At 39.8% G+C, this 17887-nt stretch overlaps 1 protein-coding gene across 1 annotated transcript; it reads right to left on the bottom strand.

The window, feature by feature from the left end:
- Window positions 1–1022: 1022 nt before the first annotated feature.
- RBP1 (retinol binding protein 1) lies at window positions 1023–16811 on the bottom strand. The gene is made up of 4 exons (XM_066325998.1): window positions 16593–16811; window positions 15791–15969; window positions 4414–4515; window positions 1023–1272 (listed from the first exon to the last, which is right to left on the bottom strand). Exons 1-4 carry the CDS (start codon window positions 16663–16665, stop codon window positions 1219–1221), a joined length of 408 nt encoding a protein of 135 aa, XP_066182095.1. The 5' UTR covers window positions 16666–16811; the 3' UTR covers window positions 1023–1218.
- Between the last annotated feature and the right edge of the window lie 1076 nt (window positions 16812–17887).

Here is a 17887-nt window from a genome sequence, read left to right as displayed (position 1 = left end):
CTAAAATGTCTCATCAGCACTGAGTCCTCGGGGAAGGCAAAAGCAGGGCTAAGCACAGGAGCTGCATCAGAGCAGGGAAGGAATATTCCCATTTCAGAGCAGGGAAAGGGATGTTCCCACTTCAGAGCAGGGAAGGAATATTCCCATTTCAGAGCAGGGAAAGGGATGTTCCCACTTCAGAGCAGGCTTTGGCGTGGTGATTTCCTGAATGAGCCCCTGAAAATGGCTGATAACAGCTGTTACAGGAGACACCTGAAATTCTGGGTTACATGCTAAAGCTTTGTGAATTGAAACCTTTTTCAATTTGATGTTGACCTGGTGGTGCTCACTGTATCTAACTAATACTGACAGACTGAAAATCTGACAGTATTATTCCCCTCACTAATGTTTAATCAGTGCTCTGATTTCAACTGCAGGCCAAGGCTCTCCTATGCTCAGCCTGCATGAGAACACAGGATTATGATGGGCATAAAAACATCTGCAAGTGACACTGTACAAAGCAATGCTGGTCTCATCTTCTGCGTGGTGTGTGTACAGTTATAGACAGTTTCTAGCTATGATCTTACTCTCAGTGTCTCCAGAACAAGGGAAAAAAATCATGGGCAGATATTGGCTAAAGCATTTGGAAAAGGATTGCCCCTTAGCCATAGTTTTGTAAGCACTGTTTTTCCAAAGTATTGATCCATAAATTTACTTGTTTTGAGAAATCAGATTTTTTTTTTTTTGATGGAACACTTCTAGTCTAGAGCTACCACCAGAGCTAATGGTAACATTCTTACTGGCTTCAGTGAATTCATGATTTAAGTGCAAGCTGCATCCTACAGCTCTCATTTGCTTCCCTACAACTGCAGTTCACCAGCTGAAAACAAGGCTAATGCTCTGAAAGGGTGATGTCTACTTGAGAGTAAAAAAAAAAAATAGCTTACAAGGACTACACCTCCAGCATCTTTTTTTATACCTAATAGTCCTTTTTTGGCACAGTCAAGAATTATGGTATGCACACATTTAGAGAGTTTAGTATCTTTAATTGGCATTTCTAAAAATAGTACTATTTGCAGTCACTTTTTAATTTCCTAAAAATATTTCATTCCAGCTATCCAGTTCTAATGTGATCTTCATTTCTGTGTTTGCTCTTGTTGCTGAGGACGCTGAGCACTAGCATTTGGAGAGTTGGTGTCTGTAAATTCTATTGTTCTTCACTCCTGTAGCAGCAGTAGCTCACTGCACCTTCTTAAAGACCTGCTTACATGTGACTCCACACACTCTTATTTCCTAGGAGGAGAAAATAATTAAAAACAACAACTTTTACTTAGGACACAAACATTAGAGATTTATATGTACATACAGCTTAATTTGAATCCACAATTTTCTATTAAATTAGATTGGGAGGCTTGAATGCATTTTTGCCTATTTTTCATCCTAAAAGAAACCATCTGGTTTGGGTTTGTTTTCTGCTAGAAGGTGGAGAAAGGGAAGTTATTTTGGGATCTCAGATCTCAAAGGGCCAAATACATTCCTGGTGCCCTATTCTCTATTTGCAGGGAATAATATGCAACTGCTTTAGGCCTTTGGAATGGGCATTCTCTATTTTGGATACATAAGGAAGTGGGGATGGATTTGCCTCAGCAGCTCTGAATCTGTGTGGTGACAACTGATAGCTCGAGGCTACAAATTCAGGAAACAGGGTCCACTTTTGCAGCACGGAGCTCATGGCCACACAAGGCAGGTGACTGTAGAGAAGATTTGCTCCAGGCCTGTCAGGCAGCACAGCAGAGAGGTTTGACTGAGCCCAAGCACCCTGGATGCATAAAGCTGTTCCCCTGAGTTCCACAAGAGCTTTCCCAAGCCCCCCTTGCTGATCTCTGGATCTCTGTGACTGGGCATGAGTAGGGGCAATTTCCATCCTGGGCTGGGATTTGTGAGGCTGCTGCTCTTTGCCTGTTCACCTATCCCTGGTCCTGAAACTCCTCAGGTCTGACCTCAGATCTGCACTCAGCTCTGTGCCTGGGGGAAGGTTTAGGTGAAAGAAAAACGTGTGTGGAAGCTCTTAAGGGACATAAAGACAGTGCCTATGCACGACCTAGCAAAAGGGTCATTTTCATAGAACAGTTCAAGACGAGACTTTTATTAAAACTCCTGGAATATTTTGAGGAAGTTATGCACATTTCTTACGGGGGACTTTGATAAAATTACTTTAAAAACCCTTAAACTAAGTCAGTAACCTTAACTGACATATGTTGCTTGACCTCAATAAGAAAAAGTGCTTCATGCTGAGTTGGTGGGACAACAGACTAATGCAGTGACTTTAGTTAGGACCTGTTCTGTTCACTCCTGCAGAGGTAACCCAGAAGAAAGAGTGTGCAATAAGGGCTGAAAGATCTGCTGACAGTGACAAGAAGCAATCAATGCAATAGAAAAGGGCAATAAAACTCAAAAGGAAATGAGGAATGGTTCAAATAAGCCACTCACATAAAATAAAATCTAAAAATAACTAAAAAGTACAGAGCACAGAATGAAATTAAGAAAATAGGAAGGAATAAAATACTAAAGGATGTGTTCCTACTCTCTGCAGAACTGTGAAAAGAATAAATTAGCTCTTGGCTCGTTGTGTAAAGCTCAATAGGATCATAAAGCTATTGAAGTATCAATTCTTTAAGGGTAACTGCTCATTGTATCAAAGCACTCTCAAAAGGACAGGACCTAGTAATCTTAGCTGGTCAAAAATAAGATACTAAACGGGACTCCACTGTACTTTTAAAGGAGAGAGCTGCATTAACAAGGATTAGAGAAATAAAGAGGACATCTTTTGCAATTAATGAAATACAATAAGTGAAAAAATTGAAATATTGAGGAGTGGGATCTAAAATACTTGGTTACTTCCTTTGCATGCATTAATTTTGTACTGACTTCTGCATACGTGGGTATTCTGTATACCAGTGTGGTAAATTTTCCAAGTGCCAGTGAGTGAATACATCAGCTGGCAGGTATGATCCAGAATTGTTCCCAGCCTTCTGAAAAGCAGCAGCAGAGCAACCAGGTTACCCTGAGCTACCTAAACTGGCACTAGGCACAAGTATTTGTGCCACTGAATCTGAGTGTCTGACTTCTGAAATCAACCTCCTGACAGGGACAAGTCTGGAAAGTGCTCTGGGCATGGAGGTCCATGGCCAGACTGTGTGGCTAGAGCAGGAATCACAGTAAGGACAGCGGAAAGCAGGGCTCAAGGAATTGGTGTTGAGGACAGGAGACAATGCCTGGGAACTGCCAAAGGCCAGAGAGCAGTCTGCCAGGCCACAGAACTCCAAGAGCAACTGGTGCTACGGTTTCTACGTGCAGGGGAGTGCACAGATGCGCAGGACTGAGGACAGCCAGGTGTGAGCTGAACTCTGGGCCAGGAATTGTGACAGGTAATGGAGCTGCCTGCCAGCAGAGAGGCTGGAAGGGCTGGAGCCTGCTGCCATGGCCCTGCCTGCTGTGCAGCTGTGGAAACAGAGTGTGGAATTACTGAAAGGTGCTTCCTGGAGGCTGTGTGCATGCACAGGAAATTTGGGCATCTCTTTTTTATTGCTGCCTCCCCTCCTCGAGGTGAGCCCATAGCCTCAGCTACAGACTCCTCACTTACACAGCAACCTTCTCCCTGCCTGTGCCACACCAAGTGCAGGTGGGAAGATCTGTCATATTCATTCCTCTCCTAAACTGGATTCTGGGACCGCCAATACTTCTTCAAAATTATGTTTAGTAACAAGGAAGGGGCTTGGGGTACTTCTGCAAAGATTTCATAACTCTGCTACTGATTTGAACATTTAGAAGGTATCTATTTAGCTTGCTGAATGCTAATAGCACTGCACAGTGAGGAGAAATGGAGGTTGGAGTTTATTATCCCAGCAGGAACACTGCCTTTTACCCACACTGATGAGAGAGTAAGGATGCTCTAAAGAGTTATAGGACAAAAGAACAGGGATCTTCTTTCTGGTCCCGTTAATTTAGAAAGATAAAAATGATGATGTGAAAAAAACATCAATTTCAAAAGCTTAATTGCTATTTTAATTCTCTAGGCTGTAATGTAGTGTGGCCCATAATTATTTTAAAAGAACAATTGTGTATTTTTTCCTTATTGTTGGGTGCTCAGTTTCACAGCTCCCATACTGAGTATTTTACAGACTGTGAGGGACATTCAGCCTGGCCAGTCTAGACAGACACTGAGCACAGAAAGAACATTTGAAATTGTCAGGCTTTTTAAGGGACATAAAAACATAATGACTGCAAGTGAAATTGTTGCTTTAGAGACAAGTCAAATGCTGCGCCAATACAAAATTATGTCAAAGTAAGCCAAAATGGCATAGCACATTCCCTGCTGTGTTGTACCTAACCATTTTAATGGAGGGGCATTCCAAACCTCTTCCGTCATCTTACCAGGTGCATTTCATCTCCTTCAATCCACTGGGTCCATCCACGGCCTTCCTTCTCTCCATTCTGTACACAAAGCAGCTTATCTCCATCCCAAGACACAGTGGTCTAATAAAACAGACATGTTTGGTATTACCATATTTTCTCTGATATGATTAGTTTCTGTGAAGCAAAACTTATCTCTAATGATGAGTGTATCTCATAAAAAGAATGGTTGGAGAGTGTTGTACCACTTAGGATAATTACCAAAGAAATGAGCTTGAACAGAAAGTTGCTGCCCAACTGCCTGCCAAAAATTGGAGGAACAAGATAAAGAAAAAAAAAAAATCACCAAAACCATTGTGTAAGAACACACTCCTCTCTCCCTGCTGAAAAATGCAGCAGATGAAGGACCCTGAAGCCTAACACTGTATTTGCAAAAGGAGCTGAAAACTAAAGATCCAGTTTGTTTTTTCACCCTAAGAAAGATTCCCCAGCTGCTCTACCTGAAAACAATTCCTGTTTCCTGGCACTATGGATGAACAAAGCTTCTGAATACTGAACTGGCTTTTCCTCATGTCTCAAGTCTTCCTTCCTTCACTGAGCAGAGTGGTTTGGTAGTATCAGCAAGTTGGTGACTTGGCCAGCATGCTGCTTTTTGCAGCTGAGGCTGGGGAACTACTCAAGCCAGAACTCACAGAGTAAGTCAGGAGTCAGGTCCAGTAATCAATACTGTACTTCTGTGAATATTGGTGCTGTCCTGAGGGGTTCAGAAAGACCTGATTTTATAAAACTCTTCCACTGTATGACAGAGCATCCTGCAGCCTGTTCCTCTGGTTAGCATTTACTGACAATCTGCCTTTCCTATCTCCCTAAGACAAAGAGAAGCAATGCTCTGCAAAATACTTAACAAGGGAAGAACAGTGACAGTTCGTGCTCTGTGAGGGTAGTTTAACATTAATATTAGCACATGGCCTGTAAATCAGCTTGTGTGAAGGCACTCTGAGGACTAAATATGGAATTACTGTCTACCTTGTAAAAGTGTTCAGCCACTGCTTGCATGAGCAGTCAGATATGGAGAGACGATGAATTCTGCTCTGTCATTAAAGGGCACTTACTGCATTCATCCTGTGCAGTTCCTAAGAGATGAAGTCAGCCTACATTCTTCCTTCTGGCAGCTAAACCCTGTTTAACACTCAAAACCCATCCAGTCTTATTTATTTCATCTGTGTATGTCACAAACAATTAATTCTTAAATGATAACCATGACAGCCACTACCTTTGAATGAGTGCAGGCAGCAGCCTCCTCCCGTGGGAAGCTCTGGACTAAAGCAGCATGGAAAATGAGTCATTCCAAGAGTGCCAGGATAGAAAACCATGGGCAAGGAAATGGGATTGATCCCATCAGTCTGTCTGCACCACATGGGGGCTCTGAGAGACAAACTCACGTGTCTGTGCTAAAAATCCCTAATTTAGAAAATGCATTCACAAATTCTTCTGTTCTGTTCTGTAAAGTGATATATTAAAAGCAAGCAATAGATAACATTTTATGACACCATATTCTTTTAATGAGAAAAATGCTAATGCAGGAAGGAACAACACATTTGGGTAAAGCTGTAGTTAATGTGGTCACCTGTAATCCTCTCCTACATCTGAGTCTGCACACATCCACCCAAGAGATAGAACACAACAAATAATAGGAGTCAAAGTGTTTAATTTGCAAGTTAACATATCTACAAATTTCTGATTCTAAAAAATGAATATAACAGACAATCAATGACGATTTGTAGATGTGAGGGATACTGTGGAATGAGGCACTTGTATGTGGAACTTTGCTTAGTAACTGCATTTATTTATATCCATTGAGTATTCACTCAGCATAGTTTAATCTTTACTCAAGTTTAACAGCTAAATTTGGTGGGTTTATATGTGAATTCAGAGGCAATACACCATGATAAAGTAGGATCCAACTTTCTTAGTCCTACTGATGTCCAAAGTCAGTTGTGAGTGTTACACTGACTTAGTACACTTGGAGGAAATAGAGAAATATTTGTAGCAGTACAAGGAAATGTTAACTTTTTAGTCTCCAAGGGTGACTGAAATTGTTTCATCTCAGAAAACAATATACTTTTTTTCTCAGGATGTTCTGTTTTTCCAGTCAAGATCAGAAATTGCTTTTTGCAATTTGGTGACAACCATGAAGAGTCTAAACTCACAGACATTAACCAAGCTGTCTGATCAGACAATATTCTCAGGTATCCTCTGCCTTGCCTTTGAGAAATACAAAGACTGAGGGGATATGAGTAAACCACACAATTCCTGATTTCTGTATGTAGCTGTTTTGCTCTGAAGGTTATAAAGGGCAGAATACATTGCAAGAGAACATAATGTCATTTTTTTTGTTAGCAGAAACAACCACTCTGTGACAGTAAGATTAATCATTGGCATCTGTATCCTTTCTTCAGGTCAAACTGTAATGTCTCAATGTCTCTTTTATTAAACTAATACACAAAATAAGAAATTCGCTTTTAGCTCAGGTTGAAACACATCCTTCCACCCAAATATCTCTACTGAGATACACAGTGGGTGTTAGCTGAGGCTGAAGTTGCCCTGGCAGTTAATGTCCTGGCTGCTGCCAACATTCCACCCTCTAAAACACTTAAATCAGAGCAACACTTGCTTTACAACATACCCAAATAGCAGAATCAGAACATAAAACCATTACCTCAGAAATCCTGTAGGGCAAACGTTGTATATATAATCTCCCTTGCTGTATCAAAGAGCAAGGATTTATTTTTGAGGACTGGATCAGGATATTACCATGGTATAATCAGGAACAAAGCACTTGCAGACTGCTAAGGCAGTTCTGTGTAACCCTTCAGTTCTTCCTGGCACACTCCCAAGATAAACAAACACTTCACCTTTTATCTAAAGCTACTTTTCATAGAAAACTATGCCTTTGTAATGAACCTTGTTTGCCCCCATTTTGGCAATAGCATTACCTAAGGGCTGCCTGATTACAGAGCTGTTGCCCCCTGCCTGGAATGACTGAAAATCCTTGCCAGGGTTTGGGGGCCACAGCAGCCCAAACAGCACACAGCTCCTGTTCCTTATCCTCTTCCACAGGAGGGGGACAGGCTGACAAACTCGGGGGACACTGGAAAGCTGCAGTTTCCAGTTACAGAACCAACTAGCTGAAAATGGAGCATTTCTCTAAAACTGAACTCCACCTTTTTCAGCATCTTGTACTACTTGATAATAAATGGAAGACACTGTTCATTCCTTCCAACTACATAGTACATAATTTAGCTCACCATAACTGAGCTTAAATCTTGCTCACTTACCACCTGCCCATACTTAACCCTAAGATGAACACTTCCTAGGTCCTGTGCATGTAATTCTGTGGGAAACTTCAGCAGAAAATGGAGATGGGTGCAATTAGCCAACAGTACTACCAATAGTACTAAAGGAACGCCAAAACGGTGACTGAGGGGGGTAAAAACCAGGGAGTCTTGCCTCAATTTAACTCTTCCCAAAAATTCCAACCACCAGTATTCCACATTTTTCAGATTATGTACACTTTGTTCTTGAGATGTAGTACTAGAGAATGGAGCTCTTCTGGGAAGTGAAAAAGCCTTTGAAGCCTGAGGACACAAAAAATGTTCAAATTTTCTTTAGTTTTATGGTATGGTTTCTGTAGCATTTCACTTTTTGTGTACTTCAGTATTCTCCTTTTATTACTTAAGCATCCATATAATTTTGTTAATGATTTAATCTCTTTGTGTTATGAAGTTTTAAATTCATACTCATAGCACTGCCTTAATCTTCCTGAATATTAAAGTTGGAAGAAATTATAATTAAAGTATTGTCATTACTGTTTCCAGTTATGAGACAAGGTAGATTTATTAATTTATTAAATGAAATATTTACTAACCTCTAAAAATATTACTGACAACGTATCTGCTTTTTCTTTAGTAGCAGCAACTGTAGTGAAATGTTGCACCATTTCAGCTTCTAGCGACAAATCATCCTGACCCACAGGCAGAGACAGTGGCTTTTGTAATTTACTGAAATAGTCATCAAACATGTTATCAGAGTACTTTGCATTTCCCAGTGAGGTCTAAGTGCAAAGACATTTGGTGCTGGCTCTGCACAGCATTTCTCATTCCCCTGCTGGCAATTCCTGTGTGCCTGCCTGAGGCAGGGGCTCGGCAGTTCAGTACAGAATGGATTTTACAGATGAATGGAAGAAAATAACTTTCTCCCAAGCACTTAATGAACATTTTTTGTTAATGCTGCATAGATTTTTGACACATTGCCTTTACAAGTATGAATTGCAGCTCCCACCTTTCATCAAAAATACGTTACTGATTTCCTATCTGTAGCAGACACAGCAGCACCAGTTCTATTTTTCTCCTGCCTCCCTCAGAGCATTGTCTCAATATATGGAGCACCAAATGACTGCAAAGCTAGGTGTGCACCACACTCTCTGCTCCATCTCCATCCAGTAATTCTCTGCTTGGGAGAATGACAGCCCATTTGACAACTGAAATTATGATCTAAGAAAAATTAAAAAATGGAAAATCTATTTTTTTAGGTCCAATGAAACAGAAAAATCCAATTTGAGCTGTGTCTTGTAAATAACACCCAAGAAAGTATCCTAGAACTTTTGGTCAAACACAGCAATATCTCTAACAAAGCATATTTAACAGCTTCTCAAGATAAACTGTTTCATCTGTACTAAGTATCAAAGTGATATAAAAACCTTTTATAGGCAGTTTTCTTGGGGGCTTGGGGGGTGGGGGGAATGAAGTTCTGATAGAATAAACTCATGCTGATGTCACAGACAAAGTCCAGTGTAGCTGTGAGGGAGAATTCTGCCAGGGGGCTGCTCCTATGGCTTCTGTGCAGGAGGCTGCTCCGGGGGGTACAGCCACAGGCAGTACCTCTCCCCCTGAAACTCCTTTTGTCTCATCACATCTGCATCTGGAAGTTCAGCAACAACAACTGCTGAGAAACAACAACAAACCCAAGAGAAGAATTCCTGGAAGGATTCCTGGCCTTTATCTCCAGATCCTGGTGCTGGGCAAAGGCTGAACCTATTCAGCCATGCTGCAGCTCAGTCACAGCAAAGTCTCCTTTGCTTCTGTCATTGTCAGTATCTACAGGGGTAGCACTGCTAGAGAAGGGACTTAGGATTGGATTGAAAAATTTTAGATGAAAGGTAAGCTGTTGTCAGATAGGATCAGATCCCAAATGCTCCAATTCCTTATTTTGAATCTTTGCTCATAAGAGCAACAGAGCAAAGCAAAGCAGAGACATGTTCCAGGGAGTAGGAAAGTGAAGGTGCAAAGCTCCAGGCTATGCAGCTGACAATATGTGGGGGGAGGAGGAGAATCAATATTTTAGACAGTGCATATTGTTTTATTTCTTAGGAATGGTGGCTTTTTTTCTTACTGGAATAAAATTGTATACAAATAATACAAAAATAGGAAAACTTGTGTATATCCCATGCCAGAAAAAAAAGAGTAAATCCCATCACATCCAATTCACTCTGTGCAAAGATCAGAATCAATTCTAAGACATTTACTGTTTAAATTAATGGCTATAACTGATTTATCCCGTGTGATTTTAGCAAGCTGCAATTGTACATAACACTAATGATTTGTCATTCAAATTTGGACTTGTTAAGTCTGGTTCTCAGCTGTTCAGCTGATTCTGACTGCACTTTCTGCATTCATGACTCTCAGAGCTTTTTAGAGTTCACAAAAAGCTGAGATACTGAACCTTTCCAAACCCACTTTCCCTGCAGAGCTTCAGCATGCTAGCAGCAGTTCTGTGAATAACTAGCTCCAAAGCTTCTACGCAGCCTCGTGGCTTAGACATTAATCCAGCCCTGAAAAATCCGAAGTTTATGACATTTATATGGCCAAAGATTCCAATCATCTCATTTGCTACCACTATGCAAATGTGCTGAGCACATCACTTCCAGGCAGTAACTAATGCCCAAGGAGCAAACAGGGTTGGACAAGGCAGGAAAAAGGAAACTGCTCCTTTTCACTGAGGCACAGACAGAAAGGACCAGAGTCCATTCTGACAGAGCCTGAGACAGACCCAGGATGGACTTCTGCTCTTTGGAACCTCGGAGGGGCTGACTGAAGGACTTTTCTTCATCACTTGTTGAGAGCAGTTTGTAAAAGGCCAGAAATACCAACAGAAAACTATCATAAAGTCTTCCTCTTTTAAAGTACACCTCCCTCCCCACCGAAAAAAAAAAATAAAAAAAATCAGGTTTATGCCAATGAGGAGCTGGGGAAATTACAGTAGTGCAAAGAGACAGGAGGCACTAAATCTGAGAGAAGACCAGTCCCAGCAACAGTGATTCTAGAATAATGCTTGTTCCACCAAAGTATAGGAGAAAATACAAGCCCAAAAGGACAGCACTGGATGGGTAAAGAAATAAAACAGCTAAATCAGAGGGAGTGACTAAAGACATTGCTGATCCTGCATCTTACTAGACAGGCACAATTAATTTTGAATCTTCTCACCCTGTGGGAGATCCCTCCTGCAACTCCATGTACTGGAATGTTGTTTGTTGGTTGCTGTTTTTCTGGCAGCAAAGTCTTAATTCCCAAACCTGCTCAGAACCAGATTAACAGTTGTGAATTCCATTTGTGTAACAGAGGAACCTGCCTAAATAGTTAAATAAGCTTCCTGAACCATGTGATTTTGTAACAGGGCTTTATTCTGACCTTGCAGTGGTATAAATCAAATCTAGGCCAGAACAATTACCTCCACTGCAGTTTTCCTGAATACAAACCTGAGTGGAATCAGTGTCACATTAGGCAGCTTTGTTAATTAAAACAGAGCCATGATCAGTTTTGAACAACTTCCCTCCCTTCAGCAGGATATGGCACATTCAGTGAACAGTCCTTGCGTGGTTATTTCAAACACTAACTGACATTTCACGTGGTAAGATGTATTCTAGATCTGATGAGGGAAATCCAAAACTCCCAAATCCGCCTTGCCCTACCCCACCCCAGCAAGTTCTATTAGCTACAATAAAGGAACCCTAAACACCCACTTGGTAACTTATTCATGGTTATATCCCATTTGTATTCATGTTCAGATAACTAAATGGTTAAGATGTATTATTTCTCACACTCAGTTTAAAATTCTTGCAGTTTTCTCTGTTTCCCAGTTCCCTGCCCTTGTCATTTTATTTCCTGCTTCAATGGAAGAAGAAAATTACTGTATCAGAGAGCACAAGGTTCCGAGTTATCAAAGCAACTCTCGTACGCTTGGACAAATACTCAGATATAACACAATTGTTCTCAGCTATCCAAGAAATTCTGCTCCTCTATATTTAGAACATAAAATCTTTCTTGATTTTTTAATGGATCACTTGCCCGTAGTCTCTGTCAAAAGAGATTAATTCTGCATAGTGTAAGATAAAGCAATTCAGTCTTTCAAATGCCTGAACAGCAGAGAATAATTATGCAAAGAGTTCCACTGTTTTAGCAGCAGAACCATTAAAAACCTAAAAATCTTAAGAAAGTGATTTTTGCATCTGAGCTATCCAATTTTCAATCTGCTTTGATTCACTGGATGCAAAGATTTGCAATGTGAAACTTCCGCCTTTGTTTCAGCATTTTAAGGTTTTTCAGATAACTTTTTCATAATTTCTTTACTAAACACTAAGTTACACTATGAAGGTACAGAAAGCTTATGTGCCTTGCTCCTATGTGCTGGTACATATTTCACACTGTAGATGTTACACCAGCTTCACTGGTTATGACTGACAGTGAGAAAGGGAAGCACAACTATCTGCTGATGAATGAGATACTTCCACAGATGGTTTTGGATTAATTGTTTTAGTAAGGTCTTCCTCTTGCATGCACAGTAAATTTTTTTCCACAGTAATGTTTAGATACGTGAAACAAAATTTCAGACTTACAGCAACACCTGAGATGCTAAAAAAATCACAACTTGACATGGCAGAAATTCTCTTTAAAACTGAGGAGATTTTATGAAGAGACTGGAGCTTCACTGAGAATTAGGATATCAAGATCTAAGACTTGGTGTGAGAAATACCAAAGCCAGAGCTCTCCATTTAACTTTAAATTTCTGTCTCAGTATGTTCTCCATCTGATAATATGTTGCCAAATAAAACTATCAACAGAGTTATCAAAGCAGTAGAAACTTGACTACATGTTCCAATTCAGATCATGTGAGAAAAAAATGTCACAAAAATTAATGTTGTAAACTTCTTCTTACACCATCTAATGTACACCTCGGAACATTTGGAAAGAATGAAAGATGCTCTTGAAGATGTAAACTCTCATTTTACCTTTGTACTTGAAACTGCCAAGTTTTTAACAACCCTGGATGGTTAAATATGACTGAAGTTGCAGAAAGATATATTTCAAAAAAATGCCAAGTGAATAGATTTAACTTTTATCTGGGAGATCCAATCCTGGGTGGAAAGCTCAAGGAGTATTGATACCAACTCTCATTTGTGATCTCTCCTGTGGTCAACATCCCATCTTTGGTTTTGCAGAACACAGAAACTGCATCTTTAACTAAATTGCAGGGCTTTAGAGTTTCCAAAGTAGCAAATATTCACTTCCCAACAGAAACACCATCCTAAAAGACCTGATGTCACCAGCTGCTGTTCCCTCTGTCCCTCTAGAGAACAGTCACCCAAAACCATGAGCATGCAAGAAAGCCAGGCTGACAGTCAGAAGAAGAACAAACTGAAATTGCTGAGGTTTATCCTTCTCCATTAACTCCCTGATCCAGAAAGCTCAGACAGGCTCCCAGGAGTGACCAACTATAAAAATAGAAAAACCCTAACTGCAAGAAGGAGAGGGCTTGCACTATCACAAGACTATCAAGTTCCTAATGTCAAAACCTCAACTTCTAACGTAAGTTTCAGCAAAACTTTTTAGCCTTACCTCCTCATGGACAGTATTGATTTGGAATTACTGTAGTTACACTCTACCCTGACTGGCTCAAGGATATGTTTTACAACTGAAAGCTGAACACAATTTCAGTGAATTTCACACAGGATCTAACCTGCTCACCGTGCTGATATTATTTTGACAGATATGTTAACTCTAGCTAGATGATCTATTCTTCATTAAAAGAAAAAACAATCTATACTTCTAGGAAGGATTACTTCTAAGGTTATTTTTGCTAGTCTCCTGATGATTGCTGTGCTGTATAGATTAATGTTTAATGTGTAATTTGTCTTATCCTTGTTCCTTTGTACTGCTCATACACTGAGCTCCTTGGATAAAACTTGCCCAGTGGTCTGCTCCTTCCACAATACAAATAACAATAATTGATTCACAACCTCTCCCATTACACAAGCTGACTATTAATGATTAAGCCATTTATGGCATGCAGTTCCACAGGCTCCACAAGAACAAATGGAACACCAAGAATGATATTCAACCTTTGCTTTCATGGTGGTTTGCTTCATAACACCACTCAGGGAGTGTATCTCTTATTACCTCCATGACTCTTCTCTCACAAGACTCCTTCTGCACTGTTGGAGTAATTTTGCTGCTTAACAACTGCAAATTTTTGGTTTTTAACACTGACATTGTGGTTATCAGATTTGGACTGAAGTCACTTCAGAAAGACAGCTTCTTGTACTGTTTTTCTGTTTACAATACAGAGGTCTCATGCACAAAAGGAATCTTTACTAAGAAAATTATTAATGTGCTGCTAAAAATAGTGATGTGCTGCTGCAATGCAAATGGACCACCAGTGGTCAGTGGCCTGAAGTGCCCAGCTACAGCTGGAGACCACAAAGAAACACAGAGATCTCCGGGGGGTTATGTGGAATTACATCCTTAAGTCCTTCTTAAAAAAACCCCCAGAGTCAGTGACTACCGCTGGTTGTTTGGGGGTTTTGTTTGTTTGTTTGTAACAGGCACAAAGGTGCTGATGCCTTCTGCTTCCAAGGCTGAATAAGCATTTCCCACTAAACAGTAAACAGAGAAATGGCTGAGTAACCTTTGAAAGTAGGCTGAACTAGGTTCTACTCCAAATCAACCAGCTGTTGTAGTGACTGAAATTATCTCTCTCCAGTTCCTTTTTTCTGGTTTAACATTTTGAATCTTTCCCTTATCACTCAATTTAGCAAAATAGGGTAGAGAATTCTGCCTTGTTAAAAATTATAAAACATTACTTCTTTCCACTATGCAGAGGATGCTTTAGTTCTCCTTCAGATGGGAGTTTGCTAGTATTCAAGCAAGCAGACAATGCTTACATAGGGACAGTTCTGTGCACACACAAACATTTGTAGCAGATGTTTTGAACATTGCTATCTTTGATGGTAATTTAATCACCTCAGTCTTAAATCTTTCCTTGGGCTCATAACTGTTCAGTGAATCTGGACCTCAATATCCTGATTAAGAGCATTCCAGGAGCCCAAAATCACACAATACCACTGAGGCACTTTCCTAAACACAAATGCACCTGTTCCTCCCTTCTGTGAATGTTGTATTCGGCACTCTCATCAAACTTCTACCCACTGTAACAAGGACTACAGAGGGATTTGCTGAGGCCCTCAGTAGCCAACCATTCTTTTTATCTGGTCTTCAGAATTTTTCCCTTTCCTGCCATGATCAGAGCAAAAGCAAATTTGCAAATCTTTGTGTGAGAGAAAAGTATTGGTTTTAAATAGCACTCTTTCTCAGAAAGGAAACTTATTCTCTTTTATGTGATTTCTCCTATGGAGTCCCTCCTGAGATAATTTTCTTTTATTTGTCATCTTGTCATCTTCCTCACTGTAGAATATTGCCAGTGTCATGCTGCCAAACTAATAGGTGAGACCTGCTATTCTCAAGTTCTTCCCCTGTAAATTGATATTTATTAATCCTAAGTGGAAACCAGAAAGAGCTCATAAAACAGAGCTATAGTAAAACAAAGTCCTCATTGTTTGCTTATTCATTTCAGTAAGATTTGTTCCAGTGGGCTAATTAAGTGCGTGCTCTAATAAATACACCCAGGCAATCTTTAAGCACTTGGCCATTCTCACACATTGACCTTGCAATCAGTGGATTTCCTCTACTGTGAAACCTTACTCATTAAAGAGGTTCTGGAAGTGACCCTAGATACGCTCCTGACTAACAAACATCCCACTATAAATGAGCACAGCTTCACTAAGGTTATTATTCACTGACAGATAAAATTGCTTTGTGCTCCTGATTAAAATTAGCATTCCTCTAATCTAAAGGCATGTTCATAACTGTAAGTACATCATGGCAAACTGAGAAGCACAGAAATAATTTCAGGAATAGCCACCCAGGATGGTTTAAAGATGCATTCTGTGAAAGGCCTCAGGTTATCAACATTCCTTTTTGTCCACTGCTAAAGTTCTAATTCTTACCATGCACTTGCGATCGTCCACCCCAGACAAATCCTCCTCAAACTCTTTCCCTACATCAAATTCCATGATGTAGTTTCTAAAAGTACTTAGCGTTTTAATGATCATATGATCCCCATTCTGAAGGATTTCTTTGTCAGGTTTTAGCAGATTTGCTATTTTTCTTACAGCAACATTTACATCTGAAAAAGAAAAAGAGTTATCTTCATCCAGAAAAGTCTTCCATAAGAAGAAACTTGTCACTTCTAGAGAGAACTGAAATGAACAAAGATAAATAGATGTCCAAATTTTTCAAACCAGCCTTCTCATCCAGAAAAAGTCTGTATTCTTTAAAAAATTCTTTAAAATAACTTAATGTTTCAATTCTTTGATTATGGGGAATCTTTAAAAAACACAATTTGTATTTGACAGTTAACAAGGCCTCCATTATTTCTACAGAGGTACTAACACAACATCAAATACAAACACATAAAATCGCATTAAGTACTACACTGAATCTTTATTAAATATAAAATTTTTACTGTTTTTCAAATTATAGGAGGTTTTTTTATGTTTGGAGTCCACCACTTTTATCTCCTCAAGCTATGGTAGTTTAACGTCTGTTAATGTAAGCTTCAAACCAGTAAAAAGTAAAGGCTGCTTAAGGCAATAGAGTTTTGCTTAAGGCAATTCTTAAAGTGCATTTCTGAAAAAAATCTCCTCACAAAAATGACTTATGACTGTACAAGAAAAAAATATTCACATAAAGAATAAGACAGGTGGCATTTATTGATTATTCATTCAAGAAGTTTGAAGGGAACCTTACCCAGTGCTTTCAGATACTCCTCAAAATTGTCATTGCTGACCATTTTCCAGTAGCCATTGAAGTCTGCAGGCATCCCTGCTTCAGGTGATTGTCAAATCACAGGCTCAGATCCGTGTGTTGATTCTGCACGCCACAACTCACTGCCTTGCTTTGTAGCAAGTGTGAACCGTGGTTTCTTTTATCTCTTTTTCAGACCGTGGAGCTACGCAAGTCCTAATCCGATTATTGTTGAAGGGCTGCCTTAAGATCCTTCTAGAAGTCTGAACCTCTGAAAGTTCTAATGACAGGAGGATGCCTTGATTTAAAAAGAATGAAATATTCACTTTTTGTATCACTTGTGTAAGGGAAATCCATTTTAACTGTATTACCCTTCATTCTTCATGCCACTCAGAAAAAAATGCATTTCAAACAGCTTTAGTTTAGGATATTAGCAAAAGCTATAAAAAGTGCTGATCCTGTGTGTTTCTTGAGCCAAATTCTTCTTTCTTGAATAGGTTTCAGCTACTTTATGCTTTCTTTCAAGAAAACAATCATACAGCCCCTTTCAGTCAAAGCCATTTGTGTCTGGTATTCCTTTAACTTGTTCCACAAGCTCTGGAATCCTACAGAACCACCAGTGGAAGCTGCTTGGCCAGCTGGGGACTCAGAAGGACCAGTTAGGTAGAAACTTGTATTGGGAAGCAATGGTTACTCAGTACAGTGATAAATGCTACATCACTGATGTATGAATGCTTTCAGTAAAGGAACTCTGAAACACAGAGGGAGAACTTTATAGAGTTCTGTATTCTCTGAAAGTGGCTCCTGTCAGAAATGAGAAACACTGAACCAGCGTAACAAGCAACCAGCATAGAGGAGCATAGATTTTCCCTGCTAACATCAGAGCTCAAGTACTGAGCCTCTCAGATGTTTGCATATGGCACAACTGAAGCCCCTATAGGATATTTGAACCACTCTGGGGCTTTGGCAATTGCTTGCTCTTAAGAAGACTCTAGATCAGAGAAGAAAAGAAACCCACTTTAAATGTGGGGACGAGGATTGTCTGTCATTTGAGAACCCGAAGCCTTAGAAGTAGCAGAAGTAGTACGTGCATTTCTAAGGGCTTGCATGAAAGAAGGATTGATTTCCACCTCTTGGCCAAATTGCCAAAAATCAAAAAAGTTATTCAGGGTCTTATAAAGTCAAAGTTTAGAAGTAATATTTATTTAAACATCTCTCTCTCTCTCTCTCTCTCAAATTATCGTATTTTGCTTTGTATTGTATATTGTTTTAGAACAATAAGGATTGCAGAATTACAA

This window comes from Sylvia atricapilla, chromosome 10, assembly GCF_009819655.1.
Source record: "Sylvia atricapilla isolate bSylAtr1 chromosome 10, bSylAtr1.pri, whole genome shotgun sequence".
Taxonomy (NCBI): Eukaryota; Metazoa; Chordata; class Aves; order Passeriformes; family Sylviidae; genus Sylvia; species Sylvia atricapilla.
This window is presented reverse-complemented; position numbering and strand designations above follow the sequence as displayed.